Source organism: Ascaphus truei, chromosome 7 (assembly GCF_040206685.1).
Source record: "Ascaphus truei isolate aAscTru1 chromosome 7, aAscTru1.hap1, whole genome shotgun sequence".
Lineage (NCBI taxonomy): Eukaryota > Metazoa > Chordata > Amphibia > Anura > Ascaphidae > Ascaphus > Ascaphus truei.
In genome coordinates, this window is record NC_134489.1 from 39,549,975 (window position 1) to 39,564,085 (window position 14,111).

Consider the following 14,111-nt stretch of genomic DNA (forward strand, 5'->3'; position numbering starts at 1 on the left):
CACCATTGTAGGTTTTATCCAAAGTAGCTTTATCCCGCTGCCTAATCCATGCAGAGATGCAGACAGCTTCAGGAAGGAATCTAAAAATAGGCCTCCCCCTCCTCCTGCTTCCCCTTGCTGTGTTTATTCCACTGACTCCTTTGATGTACTTTCAATACACATCATCCTCAGTGCGGATTAATGGAACTAGACTAAGATGAAGCTAGGCATGAACTCCCCCGGGAGAGACTGGGGGAGGAGGGAGCTGTGAACTGACCCCCCCCCCCCCACCTCCCCCAGGGAGTGAGGAAAACGGGACAATTAGCACATTGCAGTAATAAGTTAATAAGCGCAAGGATCCACGCTCACAATAACACACTGCACAGTAATAAGTGCAAGGACCCGAGCTCACAATAACACACTGCACAGTAAGTGCAAGGATCCCCGCTCACAATAACACACTGCACAGTAATAAGTGCAAGGATCCCCGCTCACAATAACACACTGCACAGTAAGTGCAAGGATCCCCGCTCACAATAACACACTGCACAGTAATAAGTGCAAGGATCCGCGCTCACAATAACACACTGCACAGTAATAAGTGCAAGGATCCGCGCTCACAATAACACACTGCACAGTAATAAGTGCAAGGATCCATGCTCACAATAACACACTGCACAGTAATAAGTGCAAGGATCCGCGCTCACAATAACACACTGCACAGTAATAAGTGCAAGGACCCGAGCTCACAGTAACACACTGCACAGTAATAAGTGCAAGAATCCGCGCTCACAATAACACACTGCACAGTAATAAGTGCAAGGATCCGCGCTCACAATAACACATTGCACAGTAATAAGTGCAAGAATCCGCGCTCACAATAACACACTGCACAGTAATAAGTGCAAGGATCCCGCTCACAGTAACACACTGCACAGTAATAAGTGCAAGAATCCGCGCTCACAATAACACACTGCACAGTAATAAGTGCAAGGATCCGCGCTCACAATAACACATTGCACAGTAATAAGTGCAAGAATCCGCGCTCACAATAACACACTGCACAGTAATAAGTGCAAGGATCCGCGCTCACAATAACACACTGCACAGTAATAAGTGCAAGAATCCGCGCTCACAATAACACACTGCACAGTAATAAGTGCAAGGATCCGCGCTCACAATAACACACTGCACAGTAATAAGTGCAAGGATCCGCGCTCACAATAACACACTGCACTGTAAGGCCTCGGGCATGGTCAGCGCTTAGGCGCTGACCCGTGCTGAGGCGTGCTCTCACTTACCAGTGAGCCCCTGCAGCCGCAATGAGAGCGGCTTTAGTAGGGGCTCGCGCATGCTTCCGCAAGCGTGCGGAAGCGTAGGTCTTAGCAAAATTTAAAATTCGCGCGCTCACGGGAGCGCAGGGCCGGTCACGTGAGCAGTTCGCCCAATGAGGGCGAACCAGCTCCGTGACGTCACTGGCCCGCCCCCCGACACGCCCCCGGACGGCGCGCTAACCAAGGCCAGGGAAAGCACCTGCTTTCCCTCAGCCTCAGCGCACCTCTGCACGGGCTGAGTCACCATGGACTCAACCTAATAAGTGCAAGGATCCGCGCTCACAATAAACACACTGCACAGTAATAAGTGCAAGGATCCGCGCTCACAATAACACACTGCACAGTAATAAGTGCAAGGATCCCGCTCACAATAAACACACTGCACAGTAATAAGTGCAAGGATCCGCGCTCACAATAACACACTGCACAGTAATAAGTGCAAGGATCCCGCTCACAATAAACACACTGCACAGTAATAAGTGCAAGGATCCGCGCTCACAATAACACACTGCACAGTAAGTGCAAGGATCCCGCTCACAATAACACACTGCACAGTAATAAGTGCAAGGATCCCGCTCACAATAACACACTGCACAGTAATAAGTGCAAGGATCCCGCTCACAATAACACACTGCATAGTAATAAGTGCAAGGATCCGGCTCACAATAACACACTGCATAGTAATAAGTGCAAGGATCCGCACTCACAATAACACACTGCATAGTAATAAGTGCAAGGATCCGCACTCACAATAACACACTGCACAGTAATAAGTGCAAGGATCCCGCTCACAATAACACACTGCACAGTAATAAGTGCAAGGATCCCGCTCACAATAACACACTGCACAGTAATAAGTGCAAGGATCCGGCTCACAATAACACACTGCATAGTAATAAGTGCAAGGATCCGCACTCACAATAACACACTGCACAGTAATAAGTGCAAGGATCCCGCTCACAATAACACACTGCACAGTAATAAGTGCAAGGATCCCGCTCACAATAACACACTGCACAGTAATAAGTGCAAGGATCCGCGCTCACAATAACACACTGCACAGTAATAAGTGCAAGGATCCGCACTCACAATAACACACTGCACAGTAATAAGTGCAAGAATCCCGCTCACAATAACACACTGCACAGTAATAAGTGCAAGGATCCGCACTCACAATAACACACTGCACAGTAATAAGTGCAAGGATCCGCGCTCACAATAACACATTGCACAGTAATAAGTGCAAGAATCCGCGCTCACAATAACACACTGCACAGTAATAAGTGCAAGGATCCGCGCTCACAATAACACACTGCACAGTAATAAGTGCAAGGATCCGCACTCACAATAACACACTGCACAGTAATAAGTGCAAGAATCCGCGCTCACAATAACACACTGCACAGTAATAAGTGCAAGGATCCGCGCTCACAATAACACACTGCACAGTAATAAGTGCAAGGATCCGCGCTCACAATAACACACTGCACAGTAATAAGTGCAAGGATCCGCGCTCACAGTAACACACTGCACTGTAAGGCCTCGGGCATGGTCAGCGCTTAGGCGCTGACCCGTGCTGAGGCGTGCTCTCACTTGCCAGTGAGCCCCTGCAGCCGCAATGAGAGCGGCTTTAGTAGGGGCTCGCGCATGCTTCCGCAAGCGTGCGGAAGCGTAGGTCTTAGCAAAATTTAAAATTCGCGCGCTCACGGGAGCGCAGGGCCGGTCACGTGAGCAGTTCGCCCAATGAGGGCGAACCAGCTCCGTGACGTCACTGGCCCGCCCCCCGACACGCCCCCGGACGGCGCGCTAACCAAGGCCAGGGAAAGCACCTGCTTTCCCTCAGCCTCAGCGCACCTCTGCACGGGCTGAGTCACCATGGACTCAACCTAATAAGTGCAAGGATCCGCGCTCACAATAAACACACTGCACAGTAATAAGTGCAAGGATCCGCGCTCACAATAAACACACTGCACAGTAATAAGTGCAAGGATCCGCGCTCACAATAACACACTGCACAGTAATAAGTGCAAGGATCCCGCTCACAATAAACACACTGCACAGTAATAAGTGCAAGGATCCGCGCTCACAATAACACACTGCACAGTAATAAGTGCAAGGATCCCGCTCACAATAAACACACTGCACAGTAATAAGTGCAAGGATCCGCGCTCACAATAACACACTGCACAGTAAGTGCAAGGATCCCGCTCACAATAACACACTGCACAGTAATAAGTGCAAGGATCCCGCTCACAATAACACACTGCACAGTAATAAGTGCAAGGATCCCGCTCACAATAACACACTGCATAGTAATAAGTGCAAGGATCCGGCTCACAATAACACACTGCATAGTAATAAGTGCAAGGATCCGCACTCACAATAACACACTGCATAGTAATAAGTGCAAGGATCCGCACTCACAATAACACACTGCACAGTAATAAGTGCAAGGATCCCGCTCACAATAACACACTGCACAGTAATAAGTGCAAGGATCCCGCTCACAATAACACACTGCACAGTAATAAGTGCAAGGATCCGGCTCACAATAACACACTGCATAGTAATAAGTGCAAGGATCCGCACTCACAATAACACACTGCACAGTAATAAGTGCAAGGATCCCGCTCACAATAACACACTGCACAGTAATAAGTGCAAGGATCCCGCTCACAATAACACACTGCACAGTAATAAGTGCAAGGATCCGCGCTCACAATAACACACTGCACAGTAATAAGTGCAAGGATCCGCACTCACAATAACACACTGCACAGTAATAAGTGCAAGGATCCGCACTCACAATAACACACTGCACAGTAATAAGTGCAAGGATCCGCGCTCACAATAACACATTGCACAGTAATAAGTGCAAGGATCCGCGCTCACAATAACACATTGCACAGTAATAAGTGCAAGGATCCACGCTCACAGTAACACACTGCACATTAAGTGCAAGGATCCCGCTCACAATAACACATTGCACAGTAATAAGTGCAAGGATCCCGCTCACAATAACACACTGCACAGTAATAAGTGCAAGGATCCCGCTCACAATAACACACTGCACAGTAATAAGTGCAAGGATCCGCGCTCACAATAACACACTGCACAGTAATAAGTGCAAGGATCCGCACTCACAATAACACACTGCACAGTAATAAGTGCAAGGATCCGCACTCACAATAACACACTGCACAGTAATAAGTGCAAGGATCCGCACTCACAATAACACACTGCACAGTAATAAGTGCAAGGATCCGCGCTCACAATAACACATTGCACAGTAATAAGTGCAAGGATCCGCACTCACAATAACACACTGCACAGTAATAAGTGCAAGGATCCCGCTCACAATAACACACTGCACAGTAATAAGTGCAAGGATCCCGCTAACAATAACACACTGCACAGTAAGTGCAAGGATCCGCACTCACAATAACACACTGCACAGTAAGTGCAAGGATCCCGCTCACAATAACACACTGCACAGTAATAAGTGCAAGGATCCGCGCTCACAATAACACATTGCACAGTAATAAGTGCAAGGATCCGCACTCACAATAACACACTGCATAGTAATAAGTGCAAGGATCCGCACTCACAATAACACACTGCACAGTAATAAGTGCAAGGATCCGCGCTCACAATAACACATTGCACAGTAATAAGTGCAAGGATCCGCGCTCACAATAACACATTGCACAGTAATAAGTGCAAGGATCCGCACTCACAATAACACACTGCACAGTAATAAGTGCAAGGATCCCGCTCACAATAACACACTGCACAGTAAGTGCAAGGATCCCGCTCACAATAACACACTGCACAGTAATAAGTGCAAGGATCCGCACTCACAATAACACATTGCACAGTAATAAGTGCAAGGATCCGCGCTCACAGTAACACACTGCATAGTAATAAGTGCAAGGATCCGCACTCACAATAACACACTGCACAGTAATAAGTGCAAGGATCCCGCTCACAATAACACACTGCACAGTAATAAGTGCAAGGATCCCGCTCACAATAACACACTGCACAGTAATAAGTGCAAGGATCCGCGCTCACAATAACACACTGCACAGTAATAAGTGCAAGGATACGGATCACAGTAACACACTGCACAGTAATAAGTGCAAGGATCAGCACTCACAATAACACACTGCACAGTAAGTGCAAGGATCCCGCTCACAATAACACACTGCACAGTAATAAGTGCAAGGATCCTGCTCACAATAACACACTGCACAGTAATAAGTGCAAGGATCCCGCTCACAATAACACACTGCATAGTAATAAGTGCAAGGATCCGCGCTCACAGTAACACACTGCACAGTAATAAGTGCAAGGATCCACGCTCACAGTAACACACTGCACAGTAATAAGTGCAAGGATCCACGCTCACAGTAACACACTGCACATTAAGTGCAAGGATCCCGCTCAATATAACACACTGCACAGTAAGTGCAAGGATCCCGCTCACAATAACACACTGCACAATAAGTGCAAGGATCCCGCTCACAATAACACACTGCACAGTAATAAGTGCAAGGACCCGAGCTCACAATAACACACTGCACAGTAATAAGTGCAAGGATCCCACTCACAATAACACACTGCACAGTAATAAATGCAAGGATCCTGCTCACAATAACACACTGCACAGTAATAAGTGCAAGGATCCGCGCTCACAATAACACACTGCACAGTAATAAGTGCAAGGATCCCGCTCACAATAACACACTGCACAGTAATAAGTGCAAGGATCCTGCTCACAATAACACACTGCACAGTAATAAGTGCAAGGATCCCGCTCACAATAACACACTGCACAGTAATAAGTGCAAGGATCCGCGCTCACAGTAACACACTGCACAGTAATAAGTGCAAGGATCCACGCTGACAGTAACACACTGCACATTAAGTGCAAGGATCCCGCTCACAATAACACACTGCACAGTAAGTGCAAGGATCCCGCTCACAATAACACACTGCACAGTAATAAGTGCAAGGATCCCACTAACAATAACACACTGCACAGTAATAAGTGTAAGGATCCCGCTCACAGTAACACACTGCACAGTAATAAGTGCAAGGATTCGCTCTCAGAATAACACACTGCACAGTAATAAGTGCAAGGATCCACGCTCACAGTAACACACTGCACAGTAATAAGTGCAAGGATCCGCTCTCACAGTAACACACTGCACAGTAATATGTGCAAGGATCCGCTCTCACAATAACACACTGCACAGTAATAAGTGCAAGGATCCCGCTCACAGTAACACACTGCACAGTAATAAGTGCAAGGATCCGCGCTCACAATAACACACTGCACAGTAATAAGTGCAAGGATCCCGCTCACAATAACACACTGCACAGTAATAAGTGCAAGGATCCGCGCTCACAATAACACACTGCACAGTAATAAGTGCAAGGATCCCGCTCACAATAACACACTGCACAGTAATAAGTGCAAGGATCCCGCTCACAATAACACACTGCACAGTAATAAGTGCAAGGATCCGCGCTCACAATAACACACTGCACAGTAATAAGTGCAATGATCCGCGCTTATAAGAGCTCCTTTTTAAACCAAAATTTCGACTTTTATTAAAATTACTGTTCATAATTAAAAAGTGTTTCATTTAGTTCAGGAAAGGAGTCCCCGGTAAAAATTCCAGCTCTACCGGACTGGTAAAGCATTATACAGAATATACACACACACTCACACTCACACACAATAGAGATATACACTGGATTCCATATAATACATGTCAATGTTATATTTAAAATATATAATATAGATATACACTGTAGTCTATATAATACAGATATGTTTTGCTTTGCATATATACCCTATATTTTTGTATTATCTATAACACAGATATAACTTGCTTTGCATAGAATATATAACACAGATAAATCAGACCTATACACAGCTTTGCTTATAGCGCAAACACACATACTGTACACTGCTTTTAACATGCACACATTTATTTATAACAACATTTATATAGCGCCCTTATCCAGGGCGCTATACATTGGCTAGTAAAACTTGCTTGGTTGGTGGGCAGGGTGGGGACATTATGGGCAGGCTATGGGTTATGTGCATTGAGAGCTTGGTTGGTGGGCAGGGTGGGAACATTATGGTCGGGCTATGGGTTATGTGCATTGAGAGCTTGCTTGGTTGGTGGGCAGGGGTGGGGACATAATGGTCGGGCTATGGGTTATGTGCATTGAGAGCTTGCTTGGTTGGTGGGCAGGGTGGGGACATTATGGGCAGGCTATGGGTTATGTGCATTGAGAGCTTGCTTGGTTGGTGGGCAGGGTGGGGACATTATGGGCAGGCTATGGGTTATGTGCATTGAGAGCTTGGTTGGTGGGCAGGGTGGGAACATTATGGGCAGGCTATGGGTTATGTGCATTGAGAGCTTGCTTGGTTGGTGGGCAGGGTGGGAACATTATGGGCAGGCTATGGGTTATGTGCATTGAGAGCTTGGTTGGTGGGCAGGGTGGGAACATTATGGGCGGGCTATGGGTTATGTGCATTGAGAGCTTGCTTGGTTGGTGGGCAGGGTGGGAACATTATGGGCAGGCTATGGGTTATGTGCATTGAGAGCTTGCTTGGTTGGTGGGCAGGGTGGGGACATTATGGGCAGGCTATGGGTTATGTGCATTGAGAGCTTGGTTGGTGGGCAGGGTGGGAACATTATGGGCGGGCTATGGGTTATGTGCATTGAGAGCTTGCTTGGTTGGTGGGCAGGGTGGGAACATTATGGGCAGGCTATGGGTTATGTGCATTGAGAGCTTGCTTGGTTGGTGGGTAGGGTGGGAACATTATGGGCAGGCTATGGGTTATGTGCATTGAGAGCTTGGTTGGTGGGCAGGGTGGGAACATTATGGTCGGGCTATGGGTTATGTGCATTGAGAGCTTGCTTGGTTGGTGGGTAGGGTGGGAACATTATGGGCAGGCTATGGGTTATGTGCATTGAGAGCTTGCTTGGTTGGTGGGCAGGGTGGGAACATTATGGTCGGGCTATGGGTTATGTGCATTGAGAGCTTGGTTGGTGGGCAGGGTGGGAACATTATGGGCGGGCTATGGGTTATGTGCATTGAGAGCTTGCTTGGTTGGTGGGCAGGGTGGGAACATTATGGGCAGGCTATGGGTTATGTGCATTGAGAGCTTGCTTGGTTGGTGGGTAGGATGGGAACATTATGGGCAGGCTATGGGTTATGTGCATTGAGAGCTTGCTTGGTTGGTGGGCAGGGTGGGGACATTATGGGCAGGCTATGGGTTATGTGCATTGAGAGCTTGGTTGGTGGGCAGGGTGGGAACATTATGGGCGGGCTATGGGTTATGTGCATTGAGAGCTTGCTTGGTTGGTGGGCAGGGTGGGAACATTATGGGCAGGCTATGGGTTATGTGCATTGAGAGCTTGCTTGGTTGGTGGGTAGGGTGGGAACATTATGGGCAGGCTATGGGTTATGTGCATTGAGAGCTTGCTTGGTTGGTGGGCAGGGTGGGAACATTATGGGCGGGCTATGGGTTATGTGCATTGAGAGCTTGCTTGGTTGGTGGGTAGGGTGGGAACATTATGGGCAGGCTATGGGTTATGTGCATTGAGAGCTTGCTTGGTTGGTGGGCAGGGTGGGGACATTATGGTCGGGCTATGGGTTATGTGCATTGAGAGCTTGCTTGGTTGGTGGGTAGGGTGGGAACATTATGGGCAGGCTATGGGTTATGTGCATTGAGAGCTTGCTTGGTTGGTGGGCAGGGTGGGAACATTATGGTCGGGCTATGGGTTATGTGCATTGAGAGCTTGCTTGGTTGGTGGGCAGGGTGAGGACATTATGGTCGGGCTATGGGTTATGTGCATTGAGAGCTTGCTTGGTTGGTGGGCAGGTTGGGGACATTATGGTCAGGCTATGGTTGGAGTCAGGTCTCTGGATTTAATCTTGACGGTGGCATGGTGATGGGTCTGATAGTGGGGACATTGGAGGTGATTGGATCGGTGCGGTGGGTGACTTTGGAGGGTTTTGGAGAGACTTTAGGATGGTTTAGGAAGGGGTGAGGTTTTCGAGAGATCATGGGCGTTGGGAGGGTGGGTTGAGGGAGGGGATGGGATAGGAGCTTAATGGGGGATCATGGAATGTGATGGAGAAGAGATGTGTTTTGAGTTGGCTTCTGAAGATAGTTAGGGAAGGGGCAGATTGGATGCGGTGGGGGAGCTTCTTCCAGTGGAGGGGGGCGAGTAAGGCAAATGATTGGAATCGAGATGAGGTACAGGGGGCTGGAGGGGGGAGGAGGGAGTGAGGGTTGTGGAAGTCAGGGAGCGAAGAGGATGGGAAGGGGTGTAGCGAGAGATTAATGCTGAAAGGTAAGTGGGGGGCAAGACCATGGAGAGATTTGTAGACCAGGGTGAGGAATTTGAAGAGGGAATGTTGTTGGATGGGTAACCAGTGGAGTTAGGAGAGGAGATGGGTAGTGTGGGCAGAGCGGGGGAGATTGAGAAGTGTACACACATCCACTGCTTTGCATATAGTGTACACACACACACTGCTTTGCATATAATGCGCGCACACACACACTGCTTTGCATTTAGCGCGCACACACACACATACAGTGCTTTGCATTTAGCGCGCATACACACACATACACTGCTTTGCATAGTGTACACACACGCACACTGCTTTGCATTTAGCGTGCGTGCACACACACACACATCCACTGCTTTGCATATAGTGTACACACACACATTTCTTTGCATTTGGCGCGCACACACACTGCTTTGCATATAGCGCACACAAACACAGTGCTTTGCATATAGCGCAAACACACTGCTTTGCATATAACGCGTGAACGCACACACACACACTGCTTTGCATATAGCACACACACACACACACACTGCTTTGCATGTAGCGTGCACGCACACACACTGATTTCTATATAGCGCACACACAGCTTTGCATATAGCGTGCACGAACACACACACTGCTTTGCATATAGTGCGCACGCACACACACACACACTGCTTTGCATATAGCACACACAGACTGCTTTCTATATAGCGCACACCCACACACTGCTTTGCATATAGTGCGCACGCACGCGCACACACACACACAGCTTTCTATATAGCGCGCACACACTGCTTTGCATATAGTGCGCACGCACGCGCACACACACACACAGCTTTCTATATAGCGCGCACACACTGCTTTGCATATGGCGCACACACACACACACACACAGCTTTGCATATAACGCGCCTGTGCACACACACACACATCCTATGCATATAGCACACACACACACACACACCGCTTTGCATATAGCACACACACACACACATGGCTTTGCATATAGCGCACATACACACACTACTTTGCATATAGCACACACACACACTGCTTTGCATATAGCACACATACAAACACTGCTTTGCATATAGCATGCACGCGCACACACACAAACTGCTTTCTATATAACGCAAATAAAGGAGTGTGCTGCACACCACAATGAAAAAAAATTATACATACAGTCTACCGGTGCTGCTGGTTCATGGAGTACCTGTCAGAGTAATTCCAGGGCATTACTCAGGAAAAGAGGGATCCAACGCCCTACGGTTTTAATTATAATGCTAATTTATTACACAGCGTTTCGACCTGAATAGGTCTTTCTCAAATGACTAGGCACTTGAGAAAGACCTATTCAGGTCGAAACGTTGTGTAATAAATTAGCATTGTAATCAAAACTGTAGGGCGTTGGATCCTTCTTTTCCTTCTATATAGCGCACACACTGCTTTGCATATAGCATGCACGCACACGCACACACTGCTTTGCATATAGCACACACACACTGCTTTGCATATAATGCACGCACACGCACACACTGCTTTGCATATAGCACACACCCACTGCTTTGCATATAGAGCACACACACTGCTTTCTATATATCGCACACACGCACTACTTTGCATATAGCGCACACACACTGCTTTGCATATAGCGTGCATGCACACACACACACACACTGCTTTGCATATAGCGTGCATGCACACACACACACACACACTGCTTTGCATATAGCGTGCATGCACACACACACACACACTGCTTTCTATATAGCGCACACACACACTGATTTCTATATAGCGCACACACACACACACACACTGCTTTGCATATAGTGCACACACACACACACACACACACTGCTTTCTATATAGCGCGCACACACACACACTGATTTCTATATAGCGCGCGCACACACACACACACACACACACACACTGCTTTGCATATAGTGCACACACACACACACACACACACTGCTTTGCATATAGAACACACACACTGCTTTGCATATAGCACGCACACACACACATACACAGATTTGCATATAGCACACACACACATACAGCTTTGCATATAGCACACACACAGCTTTGCATATAGCACACACACACACACTGCTTTGCATAAAGAACACACACACACACACTGCTTTGCATAAAGAACACACACACACACTGCTTTGCATATAGCACGCACGCGCACACACACATACACAGATTTGCATATAGCACACACACACACAGCTTTGCATATAGCACACACACATACAGCTTTGCATATAGCACACACACAGCTTTGCATATAGCACACACACACACACACACACTGCTTTGCATAAAGAACACACACACACACTGCTTTGCATATAATGCACGCACACACACACTGCTTTGCATATAGCACGCACACACACACACTGCTTTGCATAAAGAACACACACACACACTGCTTTGCATATAATGCACGCACACACACACTGCTTTGCATATAGCACACACACACTGCTTTGCATATAGCACGCACGCGCACACACACATACACAGATTTGCATATAGCACACACACACACATACACATACACACGCACACACAGCTTTGCATATAGCACACACACACACAGCTTTGCATATAGCGCACGCACACACAGCTTTGCATATAGCGCACACACACACACACACACACCTGTGCAATGTGGAGCAGGCTGCTGAGGCAGCAAAGTGCTGAATGCCGCAAAATGCAATAAACCCAAGGTCACTCCTGGCATAGCTTGAGATGCCTAATTAAGACATTAGTCATCAATCCAATAGACAATCGAAAGGTCGGTATTGATTTAAGCCAACATTATGGCTTAATTAAACATTTCAATCTACCTTCCGCAGACCGCATTGTGCTTTATTGAAGTGTGGTACAGGGCAGTCACTATTACAGGAAAATAAGTACATGGCAACGCACTACATGCTGTCACTATTCCATCTCAGTGGTATGTATTGAATACTGCGTAAAGCTGCAATATCCCGGGGAATAGAGAGTGTATGGAAGTGTGTGACAGTGATCCATATTCTAATGTAAGATCATGGATGAATTGAGGGGGCCTCAACTCCAGTCCTCACGGTCCCCAACAGGTCAGGTTTTTAAGGGTAGCCCTGCTTATGCACAGTTGGTTCAATAAGGGGCCCAGTCAAAGACTGCGCTGAAGCAGGGATATTCTACAAATCTGACCCTTGGGGGGGGGGTGGAGGGGAGGGTCTTGAGAACCCCTGCAGTACAACATAATGCTCTGTATTCCAGCTAAACAGCCCAGGTTTAAGTATTTTTCATAGTGGCCACTATTCCATCATTTAAAAACGAATGGTAGCGAGGCTGACACCAGGACAAAGTAATCCTGTTACACAAGGGAGCAACGCTGAAAGAACAGAAAAGGGGAGGGGGGTATTATTTAAATTAGGGGTTCTCAACGCCAGTCCTCAGGACCCTCCCAACAGGTCAGGTTTTCAGGCTATCACAGCTTCAGCACAGGTGGCTCCATCTGATTGAGCCACATGGGCTGAAGCAGGGACTGATTGAGCCACCTGTGCTGAAGTAGGGATATCCTGAATACCTGACTTGTTAGGGGGTCTTGAGGACTGGAGTTGAGAATCGCTGGGCTATTGCTCAGCGACAGCAGTTAACACAGGATCAATGTGCGGTAACCCATATCAGAACATAATGAACCCAGATGTAAATATGGTCTATTGGAGGGGTCTTGAGAACCTCTGATATAAGTCAATGTGAGTCGAGGTGCCTTTAGCACCTCCAGGTGCATTAACGCTCTAATGACAAAACGCTCCGTTTGAGAGCTTGATTCTTAGCCTCTGATGCACGAAATATGTTCTTCAAACCACGCTCGGCTTTAAAGGACCCTGGCACCCCACGGGAGGTTACTGGGGGAACCCCGGGAGACATTGGGGAGTGGCCGATATTTGTAACTTTTTTTTTTATACTATAACTATATTCGTCAACGTAATCATTCAAAGCTGTTTTTATTTATTAGGGTCTAAGGATCTGTCTCCAACTGTTAAAGAGGATGTTTCTCCCACTACAGAACCCTACTTTTATCTATGGCACTTTGACCACTGCAAACACATAGTGAAACCTTTCTGCCGCTTGGTTTCCAGTGATAATGTCCGAGGATGCGTTGGTAACGCGCCGTGTACTGCGCACCAAGAGGAAACACGATCGCGCCCAGAAGGTGCAGCAGGTGGTAGAGGTGGGATCCCTAACGGAGGAGGATGAGCAGCTGATCTCCATCCTAATGGATGCTCAGAAGAAGAACTTTGATTCCAGTTTCTCAAAGTTTGTGGAGTACAGGGTGAGCACAGAAGGCTGGGCTGTAGTGATTAACGTGATTAACCCTTAGCATACCACAAATCCAATTCACTATTGCTGAAT

At 47.4% G+C, this 14,111-nt stretch overlaps 2 protein-coding genes across 6 annotated transcripts in view; one reads left to right on the forward strand and one right to left on the reverse strand.

Moving 5' to 3' along the window:
• Window positions 1–14,111, reverse strand: part of PCP4L1 (Purkinje cell protein 4 like 1) — a 374,963-nt gene that overhangs the window by 355,246 nt on the left and 5,606 nt on the right. The gene's annotated exons all lie outside the window — the stretch shown is intronic.
• NR1I3 (nuclear receptor subfamily 1 group I member 3) overlaps window positions 1–14,111 on the forward strand; it is a 38,444-nt gene that overhangs the window by 13,360 nt on the left and 10,973 nt on the right. For all 3 annotated transcript variants that reach the window (XM_075607820.1, XM_075607819.1, XM_075607821.1), the window contains one exon: window positions 13,838–14,031. In XM_075607820.1, coding sequence (XP_075463935.1) covers window positions 13,838–14,031 — 194 coding nt within the window. The remainder of the gene's footprint in view (window positions 1–13,837; window positions 14,032–14,111) is intronic.